Here is a 27,728-nt window from a genome sequence, read left to right as displayed (position 1 = left end):
GGCACCCCCATTTCAGATGTCCTTAAGAACTAGAGATAGATGCTTATTTCTGCTTGGACACGGGGGGATTGGTTAAATGGCCTACAGAAAGGATTCCAGGAGCTGCTACACCAGCCACAGGAGAGGAGCCAGGTTCCCAGGCTCTCTCCCCTTGAAGAGGTGACAACGTGCTGGCTCTCTGGGCCGGGCTGGGGCAGCCCACTGAAGGAGATGCGGAGACTCGTGTGTGCGCTGGTCAGCAGCCAGCCCACTCCCCCACCTGCCCTCACTTTATCCAGTTACAATCTTGTTTGGGGAAGGGGTCCGGGCTTCTCCAATCTGAACACCCATGCCCCCAGGCTTTCAGTAGCCACCATTTCCTGCCTGCTCCTCCCCCCACAGTAGTCAACTACTTTTTGAGGATTAGAATGCTTGGTGATGCTGAGGTTGAGTGGTGCGGCTCCAGTCCCTCAATAAGACTGGCCCGAAAGCCCTTCTGTGCGATGGTTAGCGCTCCCTCTCCTTACTCCCTCTTCTCCAAGATCTGAGCCTCCAGGCGAGATCTGTGTTACTAGGTAACGGAACCCCAGCCTTTCAATTTGTACAGAGTCCCCAAACCAGCCTTGCTTCTCCCTTCCTCCTGCCAATCTCACTTGCTCTACAACCAAGAAAAGTCAGTTTACCCCAGAACATGACCCTTTTAACTAATCCCTAAAATCCTGCCTTCCACCTACCAGGGATGTCACCCTATTGATGAGTCGTCACAGCAGGGTTTGATAGAGGAGAATCGGGGTACTGGGACATCAAGACACGACTGGGAAGAGGGGGTGAGAGGCCAGAAGGGGTGCCAGGAATCTCAGGTTGAATTTTGTTCGGGGAGAGCCCGCCCACCACCTTGTTATTTGTTTTCTCCGAGTCATGATCTTCCTCTCCAGTAATTACCTCCCTTCCTTTCCTGTGAATAAATACCCAAAGCAACTCACCACCAGGAATGCTGCAAACCCTTGGAGGTTTCTTTAGGGCAGGGACCTTCTCTGCCAAGGCCTTAAAGATCAAATACCTATTTCATGAGACTTGACAAATCCTGAGCCAAGAGAGAAACAGATGCTTGGCTGCTTCCTGCCACCTGCCATCCTGACCAGGTTAGGCCAGGTGTTCAAATGCCTTTCCTAACTCACACCTGGAACTTGCCCAGGGCTGCAAGCTCAGAAGTCGGGTTCTATACCTGTCCAGAGGCATAAAACAGTGTCTTCTCAAAAAGCTTCTCTTTTCCCCACCCCCCCTTCCTTGAATTCTACCCACTTCTTCTGTTCCCCATCCCAGATGTCTGGCGGTCACTCTTCCTGGGCATCCCAGCGATCATGGAGTGGGTGGAGAACAGAATTTTCTTTCATCTCATTTTGGTTATTTAATATCACTCAAAGCTCTATTTTCTCTTTCCAGTATTTGAAAAAAGAGGGAAGCAATGAAGACAGGGCCCCCCACCTCCACTCACCCCTGCACCTGGTCCCACTGTGGGGCATTGTGGCCACACCCCGCCTGCCTGGAAACAACAATCTAAAGTTCCCCCACTCTGGTTCCTCTGAGGCTGGATGAGGTCAAGGAGCTGAGAGGAGAAGGGGACCCAGGGATGGATGCCTATGAGATAAGAATTTAGGGGAAATCTGCGCACCAAGAAAAGGCCAGACGGGTAGAATTAAGGATCAACAAATACATGAACAAAGTCTTACTTCTCTAAAGGTCAAAAGTCAGCTAAGTATAGACTGTCACCAAGCCATTCCTATATATAACTGTCCTGGTCTCAGCCAGCTGTCAGCCTCTCTCAGTCCGGAGCTGAGTAACGTCCCAGCCTCCCAGGCCCCCGAGCACGGCACCAGTTCTGAGCCAGAGCGGGAGTGAGGCCTCTGACTTCTACTTGGCCCCATGCCAGTCCCCTCCGGGCCCACATTTCTGGCTCTCCCCTCCCTTCCCTTCCTCCTGCTGTGTATGAAGGTCCTCACCACCCTGCTGCTCCAGACCCCAGGACCCCCTCCTTCCAGGTTCCCCAAGTCCAAAGAGACCTTGACATCCAGCAGCTCTGAAAGTGCAAAGATCTCACTAACAGGACAGATTTGGCCCTTCTCGTCCACGCCCTGGCTGTGTCATCTTCCTCCGTGGACCCAGATTCCCGGGTTCCTACTTCTCAGCCCCACCTCCAGCCATGTCCCATCTACTTGGCCATCCCCCAGCAAGCAAACCGCTCACTACCACCTTCATCCTTGCAGGGGCCACTTTCCTTGCCCTTCCTCCTTCCTGCCCCCAGAAGGTCCACTCTGTCCTCACCCATCCGTCCGTCAGTCTCTCAGTTCTCCTCTGTGAAGTCTCTCTGCCTGCACTCTCTGCGTGACTCCAAGCATGCCAGAAACTTTCCCACTTACATGAGCATTCACTCTGCTTCCTGGTTCTTATCCCCCTGCTTTCAGGGTGTGCCCCAGGAGGGCAGAGACACATCTGCTTCAGCCTTTATTATTCCCTTCACCCCAAACTGCCCAGCCCTGGGCTCTGGCCATGTGCACCTTGGCCCACAGGGGCTGACCCTCCGGTTCCTTCTCCTGCAGAGAGAGACTCCCGTGAGCACGAGGAGCCCACCACCTCTGAGATGGCTGAGGAGACCTACTCCCCCAAGATCTTCCGGCCCAAACACACCCGCATCTCCGAGCTGAAGGCTGAAGCAGTGAAGAAGGACCGCAGAAAGAAGCTGACCCAGTCCAAGTTTGTAGGCGGAGCTGAGAACACTGCCCACCCCCGGGTCATCTCTGCACCTGAGATGAGACAGGAGTCTGAGCAGGTACGTCTCAGGGATTCCCTCATTCCCTCCTGGCTTTTGACCTTTCCCTGCATCTAAATGGACATTCATGGCAGCAGGAGGTGCTTAGGCTAGACCCGGCAGAGGACCTGCAGCAAACCATGGTGGCTCAGCTTAGGACGTGGGAGGAGAGTTTCCAGAGCATACACTTGTCAGGGCCAAGGGCTTGTGCTAGTAAGTGGGAATAGAGGCAGTGCTCATTTGAGGAGAGTGTGTGCCAGCCCAGTGGCCACGCGCCAGGTACCTGGGCCCTGCAGCTGTGTCCAGTCCGAGGCAGAGACTGAGTATTCTCCTAGAGCATCTAGACATGGGCACCTCTGGACATGGTTACTCAGCAGAAGAGAAAAGCTGCAGGGGAGGGGGTGACCTGGAACACAAAAGAGAAAGTATGGATACCTGGCCAAAGGCAGGCTTTGTGATCCCAGCGCACGTGACAGGTGACAGGGAGGAAAGAGCTTTGGCAGTAGACGATTAGCACCAAAGGTGGTGACTTTCCTCCCGAGGCCCTTCAGCCCCCACCCCCTGGGCCACTTGTCAGCGCAGCTGGGTGGTTTTCCTTTGGTCTCGCCATGCCTCTCACCCTCCTGTCCACACAGGGCCCCTGCCGCAGACACATGGAGGCTTCCCTGCAGGAGCTCAAAGCCAGCCCACGCATGGTGCCCCGTGCCGTGTACCTGCCCAATTGTGACCGCAAAGGATTCTACAAGAGAAAGCAGGTACGTCCCCTGCCCTGAGCTCCCAGGCTCACATGGCTCCGAAAATGGCACCTGCCAGGAAACTCCACCTTGGGCAAGTGCCTAAGATCTCCACCGTTAACCGCTTACTGTTTCCCAGGCCTCAGATACCCATTCGTATACCACGATCACGACTTTCCACATTCCCCACTAGGCTGCAGTCCATTCCCTCATTCCCTCGTGTGCTGTAATCCACTATGCTTTCCACGGGTCACCTTAGCTAGGTGACTTCATCGCAAGAGGAAATTCTCTAACACTATCGCACAGCACGGATCATTGGTGTACCACACACTCAGGAGTTTAAGCCGTATTTTCTCTGTGTACCACCTGAAATCAGCTCGCGTCCCTTCACAGCCAGGCTCCCCTTTGGGCAATGGTTCTCAGATTTTCAAGGGCATCCGATCCCTGGAGGGCATGGCTGAAGGCTGGGCCCCACCCCTGCAGTTTCTGATTGGTAGACCTGGGGTGGACTCTGGGGTGGACAGGTGACCGTGATGTTGCTTTAAGGGCACCAATAATCTAAATGTAAGAGCCAGGCCACACTGGGGCAAATCGTGGCTCTGCCACTTACTAGCTGTGTCCCCTTACTCATCATTTAATATCTCTGTGCCTCCAGACCCTTGTGTAAAATGGAGAATGAGGAGTAAGTGATTGATCTTTGTAAAGCACTTAGAACAGTACCTACTGCATACCAAATGTTGAGTGGTGGGTACAGGATAACACCACAAATCATGCCTCCTCCTGTTATTATTATTACCATTGTCATTATTATTGGATCATAACTCTCTTGAGAATCTGCAGAGTTTCAGGCTGAGGGAGACTCGAATGGGTAATATTTTAAAAGGGACTCTAAGCCAGGCACAGCGGCTCACGCCTGTAATCCCAGCTACTCCAGAGGCTGAGGCAGGAAGATCACTTGGGCTCAGGAGTTCTAGACCAACCTGGGCAACATAACAAGATCCCATCTCTGAAAAAGAAGAAAAGAAAGGGATTGAAGGAGCTAGCCAAGGGTAGGCTGCCTACATTCACATTTTTCCCTGGGTCTTTCCATGAAACAGGGACACTAGAAACCCAAGGGTCGGGTCTAGCGCCCTCAACTCTCTGGAGATGAGAGTCTTGTCTTGGGGTAGAGAAGAGGCAGGACAGGGAGGAGCAGAGCCCCGGGGTGCGGCGTCCTCACAGCCTGTTGCTCTACTCACCCCAGTGCAAACCTTCCCGTGGCCGCAAGCGTGGCATCTGCTGGTGCGTGGACAAGTATGGAATGAAACTGCCAGGCATGGAGTACGTCGACGGGGACTTTCAGTGCCACACCTTCGACAGCAGCAACGTTGAGTGATGCGTCCCCCCGAACCCTTCCCTCACCCCTCCCACCCCGGCCCCGACTCCAGCCAGCGCCTCCCTCCACCCCAGGACGCCACTCATTTCATCTCATTTAAGGGAAATATATATCTATCTATTTGAGGAAACTGAGGACCTCGGAATCTCTAGCAAGGGCTCAACTTCGAAAATGGCAACAACAGAGATGCAAAAGCTAAAAGACACCCCCCCCCCCTTTAAAATGGTTTTCTTTTTGAGGCAAGTTGGATGAACAGAGAAGGGAAGAGAGGAAGAATGAGAGGAAGAGAAGGGAAGGAAGTGTTTGTGTAGAGGAGAGAGAAAGACAAATAGAGTTAGGAAAAGAAGGACAAGCAGGTGGGCGGGAAGGAAAGGCACCGAGACCAGGGAGGGGCCCAACTTTCACGTCCAGCCCTGGCCTAGGGGCGGGAGAGGTGGGCGCTAGAAGATGCAGCCCAGGATGTGGCATTCGATGACACTCGGGGTTTCCCAGTATGGATTGGTCAGGGGGAGAAAGGAAAAGGCAAACCACGCCAGGACCTCTCCCAGATCTGTCTCCTCCTCTAGCCGGCAGTATGGACACCCGGACCCCTGAACTTCCTCTCCTCTCACCTGGGCAGAGTGTTGTCTCTCCCCAGATTTATAAAAACAAAAATGCATTCCATTCCTCTGAAAGCAAAACAGCTTCATAATTGAGTGATATTAGATAGAGAGGTTTTTGGAAGCAGATCTATGAATATGAAATTCATGTGCATATTTCATTCCCCAGGCAGACTTTTTTTAGAAATCAATACATGCCCCAAAATTGGAAAGACTTGTTCTTCCAGGGTGACTACAGTACATGCTGATACGTGCAGTTTCAGCCCTCATTTAATTCAATTTACAAGTAGCACAGCAGCCTCTGTGGGGGAGGATAGGCTGAAAAAAAAAGTGGGCTTGTATTAATCTACAAGACTCCATATAGTCATATATAGGCATATAAATCTATTTTTTCTTTGTTTTTTTCTTTCTTCTTTTCTTTCAAAAGTTTGCATTAACTTTTCAAAGTAGTTCCTATAGGGGCATTGAGGACTTCCTCATGCTGGGAAAACTGAGAAAACCCATATTCTCCTAATACAACCTGTAATAGCATTTTTGCCTGCCTCAAGGCAGAGTTTCCCGTGAGCAATAAACTCAGCTTTTTTGTGGGGCACAGTGCTGGACTTGACAGTGATTCCCCACATATATTCTTCTGCACCCACCGAGCCAGGCAGAGGCCAGTCCTCTGTGGTGCAAACAGCATGCACCTCAGTCCATCCCATTTTAGTCTTTAAACCCTCAGGAAATCACAGTCTCCGGACATCACACCACATGAGCCCAACAGGTCCATGACGGATCCACCAGTCCCGCCCCAGCCTTTTCCTTTCATCTGAACAGAACGTGCATTTTTGGAAGCCTCCCTCACTCTCCACACTGGCAGAGCAGGAGGGAGACTGAAGTAAGAGATGGCAGAGGGAGATGGTGGCAAAAAGGTTTAGATGCAGGAGAACAGTAAGATTGACGGTTCCGGCCAGAGTAGATGTGGGGAGGAACAGAGGGCTGAAGGGACTGTTCCATTCTAGCTTTGGCACAAAGCAGCAGAAAGGGGAAAAAGCCGATAGAAACTTCTTTAGCTTCCCCACCCTGTATGTTTTCTGGGATTCGAGAGGAAAGAGAGGAAAATGGGGGAATGGGTTGCAAAATAGAAATGAACTTAATCCAGGCCACAGAGCCAGGGAAGGTGGGTAACTTTAGGAGGATGCTAGACTTTAGAAGCCAGATAGGAAGAATCAGTCGAAACTGGCCATGCTTTGGAAGGGACAAGACTAGGCGCTCCGCTGCCCACCTTCAGCCTGCAAGGAGGGATGGAGGCCCACGAGTCTTTCCGGCTCTTCCTCCATTCTGGCCAGTCCCTGCGTCCTCCCTTGGGTGGAGGATGGAAGGAGGGCCGGAACAAGCAGGGAACGCATGATTCAGGGATGCTGTCACTCGGCAGCCATATTCTGAACCAAGAAAACTCCCATTCTCCAATGACTTCCTCAGCCAGTGGGTGGCCTTGTGACTGTTCTTTAAGGCTGAAGATATCCAGGAAAGGGGGCTTGGACACTGGCCAAGGAGACCCCTTTGTGCTGCGGACACAGCTCTCTTCACTCTTTGCTCATGGCATGACACAGTGGAGACTGCCTCCAACAATGAATTTGGGGCTACGAAGAGGAATAGTGAAAAAGCAAATCTGTTTCAACTGATGGGAACCCTATAGCTATAGAACTTGGGGGCTATCTCCTATGCCCCTGGACAGGACAGCTGACTGGGGACAGGAGAAGTGCTCAATCTTCATGAGACAAAGGGGCCCGATAGGGCCAGCAGCCACAAGGACTTGACCTGCCAAGTCAGCACGCCCCATCTCTCTGCACAGCTGTCCCCTAAACCCAACTCACATTTCTGTGTGTCTTAGGCCAGTATCCCAAACCTCTTCCATGTCACTGTTCTTTCCACCTATTCTTCCTTTGCATCTTGAGCAGTTATTCAACTAGGATCTGCCAAGTGGATACTGGGGTGCCACTCCCCTAAGAAAAGACTGAGCCAGGAACTACAGTCTCCCCCTACATTCCTCCCAGCCTGGACCTGAGAGGGGCTCTCTCTTCACCCACTGTGTCTGGACTTTGGGCGGGCTTCTGCCCCTCGCATTGGCTTTTTGCTGCCAGCCATCAGGTGGGGGATTAGAGCCTGGTATGAGTGTGCCAGACTCTTCCGGTTTCCAAAGTTCGTGCCTGGTAACCCAAACCTGTGAGTCTCTTCTGCATGCAGGGTATTCTCATGGGCAGTTGGTCACTCCCTAGAGAAGCTGGGCCTTCATGGACGCATGGAACTAAGCCTCCCAAATGGGAGGTCTGGCTGGGCCCAGGGTGGGGAGACCCTGGGAAGGGAGGCACTGGAGGAAGACAGCACCTCTTCCCCCATGGCAGGGTGCAAGGTAGGCAGGTTTGGAATGGTGTGGGCATGGCAATCTAAGCAGGGCTCTCTTTGACTCCAGGCTGGCCTTTGGCCGACTGCCTGCTGACCCAGAGACCTGGGACTCCGGGCTATCCATGGCTCTGGGTCTAAGTGCTGCCCACTCCCACACTCACACCCACAGAAGAGACCCACAGAAGGTCTCTCACATCCCCTTTAGACTCGTGCCTCACTCCAGCAGTGGTGAAGATCCTCTGTCTTTCCCATGACTGCTAGGAGATAGGGAAGTCCAGCCAGGACTGACCCTCCTTCCTCCAGCCTGCCCCAACCCACCTGGCAAAGCAGGGCACATGGGGAGGAAGAGACTGGAACCTTTCTCTGACAGCCAGGCCTAGACAGACAGGCCTGGGGACACTGGCCCCATATGGGGAGGAAGGCAGGCGCACGAGGTCCAGGGAGGCCCTTTTCTGATCGTGGCTCTTCTCTCTCACCCCGTCTCCCCACCACCACCTCTGTGGCCTCCATGGTACCCCCACAGGGCTGGCCTCCCCTAGAGGGTGGGCCTCAACCACCCTGCTCCCACCACCCAGCGGTTAGCGAGACAGGGCTGCCACGGCAACCGCCAAGCCCCCCTGAAGGTGGGACAGTACCCCGGACCCATCCACTCACCCCTGAGAGGGCTCTGGCCCAGGATGGGAACCTCAGAGAAGAGCTCTAAGGAGAAGAAACCCCATAGCGTCAGAGAGGACACGTCTGGCTTCCAAGAGAAAGGAGGCTCTGTTTTGCAAAGTGGAGGAGGGATGAGGGACGGGGGTTTCACCAACCAGCAACCTGGGCCTTGTACTGTCTGTATTTTTAAAACCACTAAAGTGCAAGAATTATGTTGCACTGTTTCTCCACTTTTTGTTTTCTCTTAGGCTTTTGTTTCTATTTTAAAACATACTTTCTTGGTTTTCTAATGGAGTATATAGTTTAGTCATTTCACAGACTCTGGCCTCCTCTCCTGAAATCCTTTTGGATGGGGAAAGGGAAGGTGGGGACGGTCCGAGGGGAAGGGGACCCCAGCCTCCCTGTGCCCGCTCACCCCACTCCACCGGTCCCCAGTCACCAGCCGGAGTCTCCACTGCCACTGTCACACAGTAGCCCACATGGATAGCACCGTTGTCAGACAAGATTCCTTCAGATTCCGAGTTGCCACCGGTTGTTTGTTGTTGTTGTTGTTTTTTGTTTTGTTTTTGAAGACAGCAATAACCACAGTACATATTACTGTAGTTCTCTGTAGTTTTACATACATTCATACCATAACTCTGTTCTCTCCTCTTTTTTGGTTTCAACTTTAAAACAAAAATAAATGATGATAATCTTTACTGGTGAAAAGGATGGAAAAATAAATCAACAAATACAACCAGTTTGTGAGAAAGAAAAAAAAAAAGCAGAAAAAAAACACGAAAAAACCATCTGAATGCGGAAGAGCTTGAGCTCGGCTCCTGTTTAGCATTTTGTACTTAAGGAAATAAAAAACCAACAAAGGCTCTCACATTTTCTTACAAGGTGAAGATTGCTGTATACTATTTATTCAACTTATAATTTATGTTACTCCTTGATCTTTGTCTTTTGTCATGACAAAGCATTTATTTAATAAAGTTATGCATTCAGTTAGCCTACGTCAGCTTCCTCCGAGGGCTCAGGGAAGGCAGGCAGTGGGGGACGCGAGCCCCCGATTCTCTTCGGGCCACAGCCGGGAGGGGATGGAGAAAGGCCCCCGGCGGGATCCGGGCTGAGCGACTGCTCCGTCCAGAGAGAACCCCCCATCCCCCAAGACAAGCCCACCCACTGGAGCTCCAGTGGCCCCTTCCCCACCCGTTGGAAAGCCACCACAGTCGTGGAACCCAGGGCAGCCTACATCACCTCCTCAGGCCTCCATTTCCTTGTGGGTAAAACCTCATAGAGCTGCTGTGAGGATTCGGCCAGTTAATGTCCCCAAAGCCCTGAGAACTGGGAACATTCGGCACGTGTTCCCCTACTGTTCTATTAACGATTATTGCCATCTTTCCATCTCAGCCCTTGCTATGAAGTCAAGTGGCCTTCATCCACCCTTAGACAAATGAGAAGTTTCTGCTCCTTGGAGAAGATTTTAAGGAAGGCATTTCCAGAATGTTCCTCAATCCCTCCTCCCACTGCCTTGTAAACGTAAAACTCCTGGGAACCTCTGGCCAAGATAAACTCTCCCTCTGGTTCCTACCCAACCTCCACCGCTGTCTGTGCCCAGTGAAGAGGAAAACCCAAGATGGCACCCCTGATGTCAACCCTTGGGCACTGAAGAGCACAGTTCTTACACCCTCCGACCTTCTGCTGCCTCACCCTGTTGCTTTCCTCCCTCCTAGGCCCCTTCGTCCCGAGGCTCTTTCCCTACGGCTCCTCCCGGTTCACAGAGCTGCACAGCACACTGCCCATTAGGCACCCCACTGACCACACCCCCCAGAGCCTCAGGCCCAGGAGCACAGAGGGGAGACGGAGGCGGTGGCATCCTCACTCTGCCCAGCTCAATGGCTGAGGCCACCCAGAAACCATGTGTCCCGTCCTGTCCTAGTCACAGGACAAGTGGAGTCACCGGGAAGTCCCTGCCTTGCCAGTGGCCTGATTTGCCACCAGGCACACCTCCTTCTGGGGTGGCTGAGCCACTTGCCTGACACCTGTCAGCACCAGGTCCCTCAAGTTCACAGAGTAGTCTATCCAGCCAAAGACACGGCATTTGGACGCCTGTCACTCAGCCCGCCCTGCAGTCACCTGGGAAGCCAGGGAGGTTCCCACGCCGCTCTCTCAGGCTACCGGGGCCCAGCAGTGGAGGTGGAGGAGGAGGAGGTGGAGGATGCATTAGGAGGTGCACAGAGGGAACAGGCACCTTCTCTGCTTTCCTTTCCAGGGGTGCCTCGAGTAGGGGGACAGCAAGAGGAACTACAGGAAGGCCTCCCATGTGGCACCTCCTGCCCCCAGACTGTCTCCTGGCTTCTCCAGGGGAAGCTGCCCACCCTACCATTGCACGCACACTGCCTGGAGCAGGTGCCAGCCGGGATCCTTCTCCCCATTGCTCCTCCCCAGAGGCTGTCACGCCCCGTCCCCCGCACAACCCTATCCCTCTCCACTGTGGTCCTCTCTTCCCCTTTCATCTCCTCCTACACATGTAACCCACATCTGTGAATCCCTGCTCACAGCCCGTGGCCATCAAGGATTAAGGCTCTGGACGGACTACTCCATCCCTGTCCCCCCACCACCCTGCACCACCCGTGCTCAGCGGGACAACCCACAGAGCCCCTTAGCAACAGCACCATTCCCCTGGGGTCCCCACGGTTCAGCAGCCCAGAAACTCTGTCTCCCTCCCTCTCCCCAGTGGTATGCTGCTGGTCCCAGCGCTGCCACACACCATCTGCCTTTCCCTCCATCCACTTAAGCCACACTCTAAGCTCTGGGACCCCCAAGGTTCCACATTTAAAATCTGAAAACCCCACTCTCCCATTCTAATCGTAGTCTACTATGAGACTGAGAAAAATGAGGCAAGAAAGAAGAGACGGTTTTACCTAAGAGAGACAGAGAGCCTTTGCTTGCCCCTGCTTGAGTTTTCAATCCATCAGCCCTCTCTGGCTCTGCTGCTTTGCCTAAGGAGACCGAAGCCCACAGCTCCACACTTGGTGTCAGCTTGTCTTGGGCTCCCCTGCCCTGCAGCACCTCAGCCCTGTCCGGTCAGCACCGTCCCTCCTGCACGGCACTGCTGTGCCCCACAGGGAAAAGTGCCACTATTGGGTGAGCTGACATCACCCCAGAATCCCCAGGCTCAGAGGGCCCCACATCCTGCCTGGGAAACCTATTAGAGGCCCCAATCAGATTATTTCCCCCACTTTGCCCTCATTTCTCCAATGCATTGTTCCACCTTCCCTCATTCCTAGCAAACACCCTTACCTTCTCCCTATCAGAGAAAACCAAGGCCAGCAGGTGAGAACCTTCCCATCTCCCCATCCCAACCCCTACAAAGCTACCCACAAAACCACCCACCACACTCTTGTCTCCTCCCCTGCCAGTCCTCCTCTATTCCCAAAGACAGCTGCTTCCTGTGCGCTCCCCACCTGCTGGTTGGCCCCCCACCCATCAACCATCCCATCTCCCCTGTGTTGGTGACAGGGGAAAGGGGGAGGAGGGAATAGAGATGAACCATGGCCTGCAGACAGAACTGATGGACCTTACTCAAGAATTGTCATCGGATGAGAACGAGGAAAAGTCGGGGGTGTCTTCTCCACCCAGTGTCCCTCAAGCAACTCAAATACAATTTGTTCCATGTTGAACTCATCCTGTAAGCTCAGGCACTTGGCCTCCCTTATCATTTTATCGTATGCCTTACAAAGTAGAGGTTCAATAACAACACAATTTGAACTCATCATCTTCCCCACTAAGCCATCCCTCTTCCTTCTCTTAATTCTTCTTTAGCCCCCTCCTCTTCTTCCCCATTCTTCCTCCTCCTCCTATTTGCTGTCTCAGAGAACGACACTGCATCCACCCAGCTGTCCAAGCCCAACCCCCGGCCTCAGTCCTGCCTCCTCATTTACCCCTTCCATCCAATAAGCCACCAGGTGCCAGGAATCAGTGACCTCACGGACCACCCTCACCCTCGGGCCTTCTCTCCATCTCCCTGGCCCTGATTCATTCAAATCATGCTCACTTCTCCCCTGGATCCTTGCAATTTCTCCTGCAGGAATGTTCCACCCACTCCCACTCCATGTCTTGTCCTCCACGCTGGACATCACAGTTGCAGTTCACTTTCTTTTTTTTTTTTTTTTTTTGAGATGGAGTTTCGCGCTGGGGTGCCATGGTGTAATCTCAGTTCACGGCAACCTCCGCCTCCCGGGTTCAAGAGATTCTCCTGCCTCAGCCTCCCAAGTAGCTGGGATTACAGGCAAGTGCCACCATGCCCAACTAATTTTGTATTTTTAGTAGAGATGGGGTTTTACCATGTTGGTCGGGCTGGTCTTGAACTCCTGACCTCAAGTGATCCACCCGTTTCAGCCTCCCAAAGTGCTGGGATTATAGGCATGAGCCACCGTGCCCGGCCCAGTTCACTTTCTAAACACCAATCCAATCATGCCCATCCTCTGCCTAACTTCCCTCCTTGGTACTTAACCTTTGGTCCAGAGTTCAAATCCCTCAGCAACACACCCCAAGTCGCTCCTGATGTGCCCTGGCTTCCTCTTCCTCTTGTTCCTCTTCCACCTGTCGCCTCCCTTCACCATACATATCCCCAGCCATGTGCTGGTGTCCAGGGTCATCGTCCAGCTCATGACTTGAAGGTTTTGCAGGCCAGGCATGGTGGTGCACTCCTGTAATCCCAGCATTTTAGGAGGCCAAAGTGGGAGGATCACTTGAACCCAGGAGTTCGAGACCAGCCTGGGCAACATAGTGAGAACCCCTGTCTCTGCAAAATAAAAATTAGCCAGGCATGGTGTTGTATACCTGTAGTCCTAGCCACTTGGGAGGATGAGGTACGTAGGAGGATCGCTTTAGCCCAGGAGCTCAAAGCTGCAGTGGACTATGATCATGCCACTGCACTCTAGCCTGGGCAACAGAGTAAGACCCTGTCTCTAAAAATAAATAAATACGGACATGAAAATAAGATAAAGTCTCTGCACATGCTGCTCCCTCTGTCTGAACCCCAGCCCCCAACACCCACACCTGCACACACATGCATGTGTGATGCACACACGTCCTCCCGCTCCTCTCCCCAATCTCAGCTTCTTCCTTCCAACTCTGCCTTCACCCTCTCTGAGACACCTTCCCTGACACCAGACTTAACTATTCCTCCTAACTGCCCCACATCCCCTGCTGGAGGGGTACCGCCATCCATGGAGGGCCATCTCTGGGTTTCAGGGCTGTTTCCTTCCACAAGAATCTCAGTCCTTCAGGACAAAGGCCATAATCTTCTTCATCTTCATCATCTTCATAGCCTGACATCCTAACACTGAGCCCAGGATACAGTAAGAGCTACTGTGTGTGTGTGTGTGTGTATGTGTGTGTGTGTGTATGTGTGTGTGTGATGGAGTCTCACTCTGTTGCCTAGGCTGGAGTGCAGTGGTATAATCTCAGCTCACTGCAACCTCCACCTCCCAGGTTAAAGTGATTCTCCTGCCTCAGCCTCCCAAGTAGCTGGGACTACAGGTGCCCGCCACCACACCCAGCTAATTTGTGTGTGTGTGTGTGTGTGTGTGTGTGTGTGTATTTTTAGTAGAGATGGGGCTTCATCATGTTGGCCAGGATGGTCTTGAACTCCTGACCTCAGGTGATGCACCCACCGTGGCCTCCCAAAGTGCTGGGATTACAGGTGTAAGCCACCATGCCAGGTCGAGAACTATATTTAGGCAGCACTTACCATGTGACAGAAATGATTTTATATTCTCAAAGCAAATCTTTGAGATAGAAACTATCCCAATATTTAAAGAGGAAGTAAATGAGATTCACAGAGATTAGAAATATGTCCAAAAGCACATAACTCAAGAGAGTCCAATTCTGTTCAAAGACCACCTCACCTCCACGGTCACGCTTTTAACCACCACATCTTATTATGCAGCTAGTATTCAGGACACATCGAACAGATTCAGGGACAACAGTGGTGACTGTCCAAATATAGAGAGCATAAGAAGAGGGGTAGCTCCATGGGCATGACCTGTGCAGTCACACAGGGCTGGCACTTGGTTTAATGTTCTGCTATTTCTGTCTTCACATTCTTAATAATTTCTGAATAAGGGACTCCGTATTTTTACTTTGCCCTGGATCCTATAAATGAAGTCAACCAGTCCTCCATAAGAACCACACAGGAAGCAAGTTTCAATGCAGACTCCCAGGCCCCTCCCCGAGCTTCTAACTCAGGGGGTCTGGGATAGGGCCAGTGGTAACAAGGTCTCCAGCTGACTCCTTCTGGACCACTCCTCTTCAATGCCACAGGCTCTCTAAGGCCCGATGTATGCTCAGCTGCAGTTCCGCATCTTGCCACACAGTGGCAGTATAGCCCCGCTGTTTGCTTAACCTTTAAAGAGGCAGATGTACCTGACATCTGCAAGATCCCTGCCCAGCCAGCCATCTTCCCACATGGATGCAATGATGCTTCCTCTCGGCAGAGGTTTCTAGCTCGCACTGCACATCAGTTAGTGTGGTTCCTGCAGCTAGAGCCACAGCAGAGGTGCTGCTCACCCACTCACCCATAAAAGCTACCTCTTCAGAGAGTTGGGTACAAGAGCAGTTAGGGTAATGCAGGGGAAATGGGCAAGGAGGCTGAGGCATCCTCAGAAGCCCTCTGCAAAAGTTCAAAGAATGGACAAGGTGGCAACCGTGGGGCGTGAAGTCTGGCAAACAGCTGACCCAACAATGGTCCCACAGTAACCCCTCCCATTTTATACAGTCCTATAGTTTTCAAAGCACCTTCACATCTAGTCTCACACTGATACCACCCTGTTATTTGAGGCTGATAACATCCCCAACAGACAGATGCGAGAAGGTGGATGGCACAGCCCCAGGCGATGGAAAACGAAGTGGTGGGAAAGGATCCAAGCCCAGGTGTCCTGACTACGGCATTCTTCTTGCCTTATCCCTGGTCCACAATCACCATGGAACCTAAGAAAGGAGAAGGAACCTGCCTGGGCTCCGTGGCAGACCAGTTACATCAGAATGTCTGAAGCTGAGGTACTGGCATGAGTTTTTGTTTTTGTTTAAGTGCCCCCGTCGAGTCAAATGTTCACCAAGATTGAGAAACACCAGGCTTCCCAGGAGAGCAGGCACGGGCTGCTCCACCCAGGGATAGCAGCTCCACCCGGGGACAGCAGCCGCGGTGCTGACTGCTCTTTGCAGCAACTGAGAGGACCGGGGGAAGGGCCAGCAGCAGCACGCATGCGCTGAATGAAAGCCAGTCAGACCCCACGCAGGGACTGCTGAGCTTCAGGCCCCAGGTCCATCCAGTGCCCAGAGCCCTCTAGGCCCTCTCCAAGCATCCCGCCTGCTAGTATAATTCAGGGGTGGGTGGGTGCCACGCGCTGGAGTTAGGGGTCCCCAGACCCAGGGCAGGAGAGTTTGGGCACTTCTGGGGACCCTTTCCTCATCTGTAAAGTGTAACTAACAATAGTGCCTGTTTCATGGATGCACAAGGATCCGCTGAATGAATACTTTTGGGGCAGTGGCCAAGTGCTGGCCTTGGCCCGGTGCAGCCTAGAACACACCCTCCTGGCAGGACTCCATCTATTCTTGGGGATCTGGTTTTCCCGCACTCCAAGAAAGCTCATCTTGTGCCACTTCCGAAAGCTGTCTTGCATTCCAGCTACACTTATGTCACACCTGGTAAAGGGCCCGCCATCCCTCCGCCTCGCCACACTCACCAGATGGAAGGTCTGGAAGGTAGTGGATTGGGCGAGGCCCCTGGGGAGCCCCTCCTCTGTGGGAAGGGATCAGACTCCAGCCACAAGAGAGAGGAGTGACAGGAGAGGCCAGGCCCTGGGCCACGTGCTGAGGAAGGTTAGGGGGCAGGGACTGCGGGCCTCGAATGCTGAGCTTTCTCCCCCCTTGGCCCATTGCAAAGGCAGGGGTGGGGTGCATAAGCCCCTGGAATTCACTGGAGTTGAGAGGCCAGAACAGAGTGGCAGAGGTAGGTGAGCTCTGATGTGGAACTCTGCTAAGGAAACAGGCCACATTCTGTGTCTCCTTCCACAGTCCCTCAGCCTGCACACCTTGACAAATCACAGCACTTTGTTTCAATTGATATTTGCTGGTCTGGAGACCAAATCATTTGGTCGCCTGAATTCTCAGTGGTGTCGTCTTTATGAATAAGCCAGTTAACCACAGCCCAACTCCCTTTCTTTGGGGGCTGAACAGAAATATCTCACCCTGGGCAGGAGGGAGCTTCCTTTATTTCACGGGCCAGACAACCCCAATTCCAACATTTCCTGTTCCTTGTCTCCCACTGCAGTGTTATCTGAATGTGGGAGGGAGGAAGCTGGACCCACGCTCCACGTCTCCCCTGACCCCCACCCCATGACTCATGCTGCCCCTGTAAAGTGCCAGGCAGGGGCTGCATGGGGGCAGAAGCCTCACCTGAGAGTCCTAGGGCTGCACTGGAGGGTTTGATCTGGATTCATGAGGTTCCCATTCTTTCTTATTGCCATTTCATGAATGAGAAACGGAGACGGGGCCTTTCCCATTTTCCTAGGAGCCAGGGGCAAAGCTGGACGCTGGTAGGTAGGCCAACCTAGGCCAGGCTCCGCATCTCTCCATAGAAGACCCCAAAGACTCAAGCAAAAGACACACACTTTACTTTTCCTTCCTTTAATCTTATGCAAAAGGGACACAGGGGTTCAAAATAAAATTTCTCTTCCCCTCCCCAAACCTGTACCCCAGCTCCCCACCACAACCCCTTCCTTCCCCGGGGAAAGCAAGAAGGAGCAGGTGTGGCATCTGCAGCTGGGAAGAGAGAGGCCAGGGAGGTGCCGAGCTCGGTGCTGGTCTCATTCCAAATATAAATACGTGTGTCAGAACTGGAAAATCCTCCAGCACCCACCACCCAAGCACTCTCCGTTTTCTGCCGGTGTTTGGAGAGGGGTGGGGGCGGGGGCGCCAGGCACCGGCTGGCTGCGATCTACTGCATCCGCTGGGTGTGGACCCCGCGGGCCTCCTGCTGCTCATTGTAGAAGAGATGACACTCAGGGTCCCCCCGGATGGTGGGGGCTCCCTGGATCAGCTTCCCGGTGTTGGGGTTCACACACCAGCACTCCCCACGCTGCCCGTTCAGAGACATCTTGCACTGGGGAGAGAGGAGAAGAGCGTGGAGGAGCCCGCAGCCAGCAATTTTCCTTCCCTCCCGCAACCCGGCATCCACTGAGCAGCCACCCCTTGCAGCTACCCACACGCTGCGCTGCCAGGTGGAGCTTCGCAACCTCAAATAAGCGCCAGGGAACCTTGATGAAATGCAGATTCCTATTCAGGAGGTCCCTGGAGGGCTGGAAATTCTGCATGGCTAGCGAGCTCCAACGTGACGCTGATGCTGCCCGCCCAGGGACCCCTCTGATTAGCAAGGCCATTCAGGACACCCGAAGACGAAAAGACTCAGTCCCCAGTCTCAAGGGAGGTCCTATCCAGTGGAGGGAACCCAGCCTGCTGAAGCTTAGTCACACTGTAAGGTGAAAACCCTCATGTTGCGATCAAAATCAGTGTGTGCCAGGTACTGTGTGAGCAAAGACACACCGCTCATTCAGTTTCTAACAAATACAGTCACTTAATCCTCACAACCACTTTGTGAATTAGATGCCATTATTATCCCTGGTTTACAGATGATAAAACTGAAGCACAGATGGGCTAAGCAACGTGCCCAGGGTCACACAGCTGGTAAGAAGCATAGCTGAGATGGAAGCCAGGTATTCCCCAGGCATTCCCACTCCAAGGTCTGTGTTTGACGCATAAGCTAACTACTCCTGCAAATCACATTAGTTACCCAAAGACGCAGCAGACAGCCTGTTTTCCATGAGAAGTGATCAAGATTTTTTTCTTCTGAGCTCCAAATGGAGTTAGCTGGCTTACATTTAGAGGGCATGTATACAAACAGCTTTTAATACTAATGAATATTTAGAGGGTCAAGGTGCCGGGATGGTGAAGAGGGTGGAGAGGTGAGACCCCGGGATGGTGAGGAGGGTGGAGAGGTGAGACCCCTGGGCCATCAGCAGAGCCCTGTTCCCACCTTCTGGCCCCACACATCCACACTATAGGTCAGCCCAGACTGCCATTAGAACCACCAGGGCAGCTTTATTAAGTCCCAATGCCCAGCCAGGTGTGGCAACTCATGACTGTAATCCTAGCACTTTGGGAGGTCGAGGTGGGCAGATCACCCGAGGTTAGGAGTTCAAGACCAGCCTGATCAACATGGTAAACCCCATTTCTACTAAAACTACAAAAATTAGCCAGGTGTGGTGGCGGGCACCTGTAATCCCAGCTACTCAGGAGGCTGAGGCAGGAGAATTGCTTGAACATGGCAGGCGGAGGTTGCAGTGAGCTGAGATCACACCACTGCACTCCAGCCTGGGAGACAAGAGCAAGACTCCATCTCAAAAAAAAGAAAAAGAAAAGTATGTTACAGGGAAAATATTGCATATGCACACTTGACTATTAAAATGTGTATGAACAGAAGGTGGAAAGAGGAGGAAGAAGGGCTCCTGAGTAGTTTACTTAAACTTCATTTTCTCCAATGTATTTACAATGTTGTTCTAGATGGCTTTTCAAAATCTTTCCAACAGCATTTCTCCATCCCTGACTCTTCATTCCCTGAGATACTTCGAAACCATGAAGGCAACTCGGCCAATGGTTGAAATCAATGATGGTGAGAGTGTGGCTCTCAGATTATCAGCCTCACCTGAGGCTTGTTAGAGCTGCAAACCTGACCTACCACATGGCAATTTGGGGGCGGGCCCAGGAAGAGCTCCAGGTGATGCCAATGTCCGATCAAAGCTAAGATGCTTGGTTTAAGCCACTTCCCTTCTCCAAGAGCCTCCTCCTAACCCAGAATCCAAGTGAGGCCAGTGGGTGGTTGGGCGAGTGGAGCCAGCAACTGACCCATCGCAGGCAGGGAGAAAAGCCACACCCTCCCTGGCCTGGCAGCTGGCACTCCAATTCCCATGGTGACAGGAGTCTGAGTCTCTCACTCAGCTCAGACCTCAGAGGATTATAGGCGGGTGGGGCAGAAACAAGGCACATCTGGGGCCCAGGGCTGAGGAGGAGACGCCCTGGCACCGACTGGCCCCACACTTACCTGTTTGAGGTTGTACAGGCCATGCTTGTCACAGTTGGGGATGTGCAGGGAGTAGAGGTGCTCCAGAGGGCCCCGCTCATCCGGAAGGCGCATGGTGGAAATCCGCTCCAGGACCTGGTCCAGTTCCTGTTGGCAGGGAGTCTGCGCGCACAGACAGCAGGGGACGCCCAGAGTGAGGACAGCAGGCCCACGAAGCACGCGCCAGGCGCAAGCTCAGGGAGAAGGTGCTGCACGGGGAGGGGACTTTCCCATGGTCGCACAGCCAGCAGGGGGCACAGGGATTCTGACAGCCTACCCAGGAATCTCCCTGACATGCTGGGTGCCCAACCCTAGCCCCTAAAGAAAGTTGTATGGATGGGAATGTTCACTCCTCTCCTTGTTCTGTGACCGTGGCTTTCATGTGTCAGAATGGGCTCTACCTCCAAATATCGATCCAAGTGGCTGTCTCCAGAGTCTCTATGCCCCCACCCCATGCCCCAGCTCCATTTCTTTCCATAAAACCAACCAGGGCCAGGACCCAAGATGGCAGAGCTGGGAAGGAAAGAAGAGAGGAGGTAGCTCAGTGAGAGAAGCATATGGCAACAAGAGTGACTAAGTTTCAGGCCAGGTGCAGTGGCAGGCACCTGTAATCCCAGCACTTTGGGAGGCTGAGGTGGGAGGATTGCTTGAGTCCAGGAGTTTGAGACCAGCCTGGACAACATAGTGAGACTCCCATTCCCACAAAAAAATTACAAAATTGGCCAGGTGTGGTGGTACACGCCTATAGTCCCAGCTGCTCAGGAGGCTGAGGAAGGAGGATCACTTGAGCTCAGGAGTTGGAGGCAGCAGTGAGGTGTGATGGCACCACTATACTCCAGCCTGGGCAAGAGAGTGAGACCCCATTTCAGGGGGAAAAAAAAAGAGTAAGCAAGTTTCAGGGACTCTGTCTTCATCTCTGGGATTCATTTTCTTTGTCTGTGTTCCAAAACCATACAGAAATGTGGAGGTTTTAAAAGGAAAGAACATCAAGAAACCACACGTCCAGTCTATTTCACAGCCAGAGATCCTGACTGCCCCAAAGGTCACTATGTTCCACAGCTATGTTTGTGGAAAGAAAAGTGCTTTGCCTACAGGTCACACCAGACGAGGGTCCTATTGGGATGCCCTCCTCCAGCTGAGACCCCACTTTCCTTGTCCTCCCACCCCTCCCACCAGGCCTGACCCTCACTGACCCTCGCAGGGGGCGGTCGCAGCTTCTTGGGCTCCTCCAGGCCGAGGTGATGTTTGCCACCCTTGCCCATCTGCCGGTGCTGCTCAGTGACCTTCTCCCGGAACACAGCCAGCTCCTTCATACCCGACTTGAGGGGCTTCCGGCCTGCACTGCCTCCCCCGCCCAACATGTTCATGGTGCTGTCCACATGGTTCTCCACCAGGCCTCCTTCCGAGTGGTCATCGCCATTGTCTGCCGAGACAGGAAGGGAAGAAGAGCTCCAGGTCCAGTTTCCCAGAGAGACGTGCCCTCCGGGAGCCACCTGGACTGTAACGATGATGAGGGTGGAGATAACGCACGGCTAATGAGTGCTGATAGCCTGTCAGGGCCCATGCTGAGCAATTTACACGGATGATCAATTTCAGCTTCACCCTAACTCTTAGGTGGGTACTACCAGCAGCCTCCCCAACTTTCAGAGACGGAGAATTTGAGGCTCACAGAGGTCAGTTACTTGACCAAGATCACAAATCTGAAAAGTGATGGATTCAGGATTTGAACTCAGGCTGTCTGGCTCTAGAAGAATGACAGGGACCCTCTTACAAGGCTGGGGCAGAACAGAGGCGCACAGAGGGACGAATGTATTTGAAAGGCCCTGACCATGGAATGGGTTTAAGTCCTTTTCGGGACCCCCCCAGATTCTACCATAACCCCCAGTTTAAAGTTCTTCATTTTTGGTCTGGAAGAGCACCAATTAGTTGAGTTTTTTTTTAAACTTGTGCCACAGACATCACCTGGCTGCAGCATGTATGGCAAAGAAGTGAGAAGGTGGAAGGCCATGTCGCCACCCAGAACCTGGTCCCAGCACCCTCCCTGCTGGTACTTTGCATTTGCCCACCTGGCCCCGCCTGAGGTCCCATAGTGCTGCTCCGAAGCAGCTACAGCTCTGCCCCACTGATGTTCCCTTGTTCCCAAGTCTGTCTATGCAGCCCACCCCAACCCCATTATACTGAGAGCACCAGGAACAGGGACTATGACTCCTTCCACTTCATAGCTTCAGCTTACTGCGGGGCATGAAGCTTCGTGATGTCTGTCCAAGAAGCATCCATTAAGTCCCCTTAGACTTTCTTCAACTTTTTGTGTGCACAGCCCAGGTGAAGGAGGCCTTGAAAGCAGCTCCAGCCTGCCACGGTCTCACTCTGGCTGAGGCACGTCCAGCCAAGGGAGGCAGAGGGGATCTGAATCGCACAGCAGAGCTGTAACCGGGTGACAAGCCCCAGCAAGCTCCAGAAGGGCAGGGACTGCTCAGCCCCAGCCCCAGCCCCAGCCCCTTGGAACACAGCAAACAGCCCCAGACCATCCCACCCACAGCTGCTCTCCTGCAGGTCCCAACACGATCTGGGTGGGTGCAGAGGGGTGTTTTTCAACCAATCTTGCACATTTTCTCTTCCCCATTAATGCATCTTCAAAAACTTACAGCCCTAAGAACACAAATGAATAACTCCTATTCTATACGAGGGTATTAGCTCACTCACCAACTAAAGGAGGGGGCGCCTCTTCCATGCCAGGGACGGCACCGGGTGCTGGCACTCCAGCAGCACCTGCTGTCAAGGCGTGTCCAGCACAGGCCCCGGCATATGGAACATTTGATGGAGGTTTGCCCCGTCCCTTCCCCTCCCTCCGAGCCTGATAACTAATCAGTCTTCACTTGCAATGCAGCAGCATCCTTTAGAAGCCAGCACGCCGTCCCCAGGGTAGCATCACTGGTTAAAGGGGTGTAGTTAGGTTCCCAGCTCTGCCATTTTCTATATCAGCTGCACATGTTCTCCCCTGCACAGACCCTCTCTGTGCCTCTACTTTCTTAACTGTAGGATGCTGGATAATAACAATTCTTTTTTCACAGAGCTGTTTAGAGTTATGACGAAAGAAAAACAGTTAAAAGACGATTTAGGCCAGATGCGGTGGTTCACACCTGTAATCCCAGCACTTTGGGAGGCTGAGGCAGGTGGATCACTTGAGGTCAGGAGTTCAAGACCAGCCTGGCCAACATGGTGAAACCCCACCTCTGCTAAAAATACAAAACAATTAGCCGGGCATGGTGGCACACATCTGTAATCCCAGCTACTCGGAAGTGTGAGGCAGGATAATCGCTTGAATCCAGGAGGTGGAGGTTGCAGTGAGATGAGATCGCACCATTGTACTCCAGCCTGGGCAATAGAGCAAGACACTGCTCAAAAATAAATAAATAAATAAATAAATAACGACTTGGAACACAGAAATTTTATATGCATGCTGCTGGTGGCTATTACGCTGATGGTGATGACGAATGCCCCAGTTATCTACTACTTCAGCAGCACGGGACCCAACCGAGAACAGGGAAACCAAGGAAAGTAAGCTCTGAACATCCTCATAGCCGTGTCCGTGGCTGGGCATGTTTAAATGTTGGCATTCTCCACTCAAGACGAGGGGAGAATCATCCTGTGAAGAGCCTTGACAGTCCACAACAGTGCTGCTCCAGGAAGCCTGACTTCTGGATGTCCGTTTTCCAAGGCTGCTGCGGAAGAAAGTCAACAAAATTGAAGGGACAAAGAAGGAATGCATGTGGACGGTGGCAAGAAGGATCAACTGGCAGAGAGGAAAGAGAACATTAAGAAAACAAAACACACAAGCTCCGGTACATTTTGTGCGTGGCAAACAATGAATGCCACACCCCTCAATGACCCCTGGGGATTTCCATGTCTTATAGCCCAAAACAAGAATTATGCTGATGACGATGATCTTGGGACACCAAAAGGGGGAGGGAATTAAAAGTCTACCTATTCATCATTTTAAAAGGCTTTTATCCAAAATTGTTGAACGTCAGAAAAAAAAAAATCGAAACGTTTAAACGTATAAAAAACCTCTGAAACCTGGAAAATTCTTTTATTTAGAATGGCTATTCCCACCGGGGCTCTGGGGAGCCTGGGTTGTACCATAAATGAAGCCAGCACAGATTAAATTGTTCCAGCAGCCCGGCAGCCCAGCACCACCAGCAGGAAAGGGTCGTTTTAGCGTGCACCTCCAGGCTAGGTTGGAGTCCTGCCCCACCATGTCTAATCAGACCCAGGCACCAGCCCACAGCTTTCCTCATCCATCCTGCCCTGCCCTCTGTGCTCCTCCACATGGACAGCAGCAGACACCCAGGGGCCCAGAGAAGCAGGCTGAGTGAGTCCCCCTGCTCAGCTGCCTGCCAGGTTCCCAAGAATAGGGACACTGAGCCACCCCATCGTGCAGCACAGATTTCTTCAGTGCCAGCAGGTCCACACCCTCCTAGACGGGTGGTGTTTGGGGGAGCAACCATGGAGAAGAGTCCCCTTTCCCTCTTCAGATGGACCCCAGAGGTCAGGAACAAAAGGGTGAAAGAGAAAGGCCGGGAAAGGTCTGAGATCAGACAAACTTGGACAACAAACAGGAGAGGTCAGGTTCAGTCAACTTTCCATCTCAACACTAACCTCTAACGCAGCACACAGACGCCCGCGCAGCGCACGCACTCATCCCCAGCCTCCCTGCCTCTGTTCTGCTGCCCTTCCCAGACAGGGTTCTGTCCCCAGACCTGAGTGGGACCATCGCAGGCTCCCTGCCCCTCCCCTCTTTAGGCACCAAAAACACAGGAGGAGAGTAAAGTAGCTAGAAAGTCTCCCCACTCTCAACACCTGCATCTGAACATAGAGAAGAGCCCTTTGCCTCCATCCCAGCTACTCAGGATCAAAATGAGAAAGACAAAATGAAGTGGGAACTTCCAGTTCACTGTCACCCGAGCCCTTGGTAGCTGAGATCACCCTTGGCGTCACCCTGCTTACTGCACCCTACCCAGCTTTGTGCCCACAGCGGCAGGAAGGATTTCTGGAGACCTGGATACCGCATTCTGCTCAGAGGGTGTTAGAGAAGACAGGGGCTCTGGGAGTCTGCTGGTACTGCACCCTGCCACCATTTCTGGAACTGTCCACTCTGGGACATGAAGTCTGTGACGCTCGGAGGCTCACCTGGCTCTACCCTTTTGGGAAGTGGCTTGGGTGAAAGCAGCCAGTCTCTATTATGGCTATAATGAATGACATGTTGTTTGGTTGGAGAAGGGAAAGGTAGCTCATGTGTAGCTCTATCCAGGAGCTTCTGAGAAGGCTCTGCTCACCCAAACTCGATGCCTGGAACATCCTCTGGGATCGGGGTCTCCACCTCAGCACTACTAATAGTGGGCCAGATAATTCTTTGCTGCAGGGGGCTAACCTGTTTACTCCAGATGTTGTACAGCATTCCTGGCCTCTACCCACCAGAAACCAGCAGCACCCTCCCCAGGCTGGAACAACAAAAAATATGTATTCATTCATCGCCAAATGGCCCCAGAGAGGCAAAATCGCCCAGGGTGAGAATCACTGTTCTGGAGTCAGGCTTTTAGCCCAACATCTGGAAGTTGATAGCCAATTGCTGAAATGGCTCCAGGCCCCATAAAAAGCAAGACTAGCTCCACTATATTCCGCATCCACAGCTAAGACCCCTCCGCTACCCTTCCGTCTGCAGCCACACTAGCCCACAGTTTCTTGGGGACAGGGCACAGGGTCTTCCCTGGGCCTCCCAGAGGACTTTCAGCCTGCAGCTCCCCCTCTTCACTAAGCCCTCTTGTACCACAGACAGTGGCCAAAGAAGCATCCCTTGGCTGCATCCCAGAGGTCAACCCAACATTAATCCTCAGAAGAAGGCCCTCTGCAATCTCTGGAAACACATTTGAAAAAGGAGAGGGGCACACACAGATAAATGTGCATTGGGGCCTGAAGGCGCCAGGCAGGGCCAACTTGTCCATTAGGCTCTGGAGGCACAGTGTCTAGGACATATTTTTATTTCTATTAACATCAGAAAAAAAACTACTTTTAGATTAAAAAGTCTTAATATATAATATGAATATATTTGCACTTATTAAACAAGTTATAAAATGTGGTTTTTTGTTGGTTTTTTGTTTTTTGAGACAGAGTCTTGCTCTGTCGCCCAGGCTGGAGTGCAGTGGCATGATCTCGGCTCACTGCAACCTCTGCCTCCCGGGTTTGAGCAATTCTCCTGCCTCAGCTTCTCAAGTAGCTGGAACTATAGGCATGCATCACCATGCCTGGCTAATTTCTGTATTTTTACTAGAGACGGGATTTCACCATGTTGGCCAGGCTGGTCTCGAACTCCTTGCCACAGGAGGCCCACCTCGGTCTCCCAAAGCGCTGAGATTACAGGGATGAGCCACCACGCCTGACTGTATTAGTCCATTTTCACACTGCTATAAGGAACTGCCCAAGTCTGGGTAATTTATAAAGGAAAGATCTTTAATTGACTCACAGTTCAGCATGGCTGGGGAGGCCTCAGGAAACTTACAATCATGGTAGAAGGCGAAGGAGAAGCAAGGCACCTTCTTCACAAGGTGGCAGGAAGAAGTGCCAAGCGAAAGGGGGAAGAGCCCCTTATAAAACCATCACATCTCATGAGAACTCACTCACTATCATGAGAACAACATGAGGGACCCGCCCCCCATGACTCCGTTACCTCCACCTGATCTCTCCTTTGACACGTGGGGATTACAGGGATTACAATTCAAGATGACATTTGGGTGGGGACACAAAGCCTAACTATATCACCTTGTCTCTGCTAAAAATAAAAAATAGCCAGGCATGGTGGTGCCACCTGTGGTCCCAGCTACCTGAGAGGCTGAGGTGGGAAATCACTTAAGCCCAGGAGTTAGAGGCTACAGTGAGCCATGATCATGACACTGCACTCCAGCCTGGGTGACAGAGTAAGACCCTGTCTCAAAAACGAAAAATAACCCACAGATGTCATATGCAAACCTGGCTCCAGGTCCCAGGAGGCAGGGGTCAACTTGGCAGTGTTCCCCAGGAGGACAAAGTTGATTTCCTGTCCTGAGATGTCCCAACCTCTCTGAGGTGAAGGTCAAGTTTGTACACCCTCCCAGAGGCCACCTAGATTCAAGGGTATGTTTCATTCCATTTCTTTATTGATCTCAGCAGTGCCAATGAACATGCCAATAAGATGAAGAAATCCACAGGCCTGGTTTGCTTATGCAAGGTCTTTTAAAGATGGTTTAACAAGACCATGCGTCAGCATCTGTTTCTTTCTCCGGAAAAGGCTTCTGGACTCAAATTCAGGGGCCAGATATGAACTCCACATCTTGAAGTAGAAGTCCAGGGAAGGGAAATGAAAGACTTGACTGGGCAGAGATCAGAAAGCATTGTAGGCTGAGAAAAGTCTTCATTCCTTGTTACTGTTCCTAGCCAAAGAGATTCAAACTCCAAAATCTAACTGCCTGAGTTGGAATTCAAGTTTTTACTACTGAGCTGTGCAGCACCAGACAAGCTCCTTAAGCTCTCTGTGCTTCCATTGTTCATCTGTAAAAAGAGGACAAACAGGATGCGCCTCCTATAGGCCATTGGGAGGATCCAAAGAGATGCTGCCTGCATCTAGAGTGAGGGCCTGGCGCACAGTTAGGCGCGCACGGGGTTAGCTCTTAGCCACTTCCATTTCCTGCCTACCAGGGAAGTACCCACATAGCACCCCACCCCCCTAGTCAGACAAGGGCATCATCACACGTTACCAAGTTCTTCCCATATATCCTTTTATAGGCTGCAGGAAAAATCCACAGGAAAACATTCCAGATGTTGAACTCCAGCTAGAGATGGAATTTGCCCTCAGAACAAAAATACCAAGTTGTATTTTTTTTCTGCCTAAGAGAGTTAAGTTCAGAATAATATTTATTAAGCAACCACTTATGTATGCAACTCCATGGGCTATGGTGCAAAGGTCACTATAAGAAATGGTTCTTAGCAACCCAAATGACAT

At 52.2% G+C, this 27,728-nt stretch overlaps 2 protein-coding genes across 3 annotated transcripts in view; one reads left to right on the top strand and one right to left on the bottom strand.

The window, feature by feature from the left end:
- The first annotated feature begins 1,902 nt into the window (after positions 1-1,902).
- On the top strand, positions 1,903-9,522 carry IGFBP5 (insulin like growth factor binding protein 5). The gene is made up of 4 exons (XM_017895463.1): positions 1,903-2,062; positions 2,373-2,806; positions 3,421-3,540; positions 4,763-9,522. Exons 1-4 carry the CDS (start codon positions 1,903-1,905, stop codon positions 4,892-4,894), a joined length of 846 nt encoding a protein of 281 aa, XP_017750952.1. The 3' UTR covers positions 4,895-9,522.
- Positions 9,523-17,192: 7,670 nt separating this feature from the next.
- The window catches only part of IGFBP2 (insulin like growth factor binding protein 2), a 30,843-nt gene continuing 20,307 nt past the window's right edge, over positions 17,193-27,728 (bottom strand). The window contains exons 1-4 of one of the 2 annotated variants that reach the window (XM_017895466.1): positions 21,930-22,869; positions 20,890-21,119; positions 19,679-19,819; positions 17,193-17,683 (exon numbers count right to left, since the gene is read on the bottom strand). In XM_017895466.1, the coding sequence (XP_017750955.1) occupies positions 17,519-17,683; positions 19,679-19,819; positions 20,890-21,119; positions 21,930-21,969 (576 nt within the window). In that variant the 5' untranslated portion in view covers positions 21,970-22,869 and the 3' untranslated portion in view covers positions 17,193-17,518. Of the gene's footprint in view, positions 17,684-19,678; positions 19,820-20,889; positions 21,120-21,929; positions 22,870-27,728 lie in introns of those variants that run through there. The other variant, XM_017895467.1, reaches the window with a different exon arrangement.

This window comes from Rhinopithecus bieti, unplaced genomic scaffold (assembly GCF_001698545.2).
Source record: "Rhinopithecus bieti isolate Rb0 unplaced genomic scaffold, ASM169854v2 scaffold_26676, whole genome shotgun sequence".
Taxonomy (NCBI): domain Eukaryota; kingdom Metazoa; phylum Chordata; class Mammalia; order Primates; family Cercopithecidae; genus Rhinopithecus; species Rhinopithecus bieti.
This window is presented reverse-complemented; position numbering and strand designations above follow the sequence as displayed.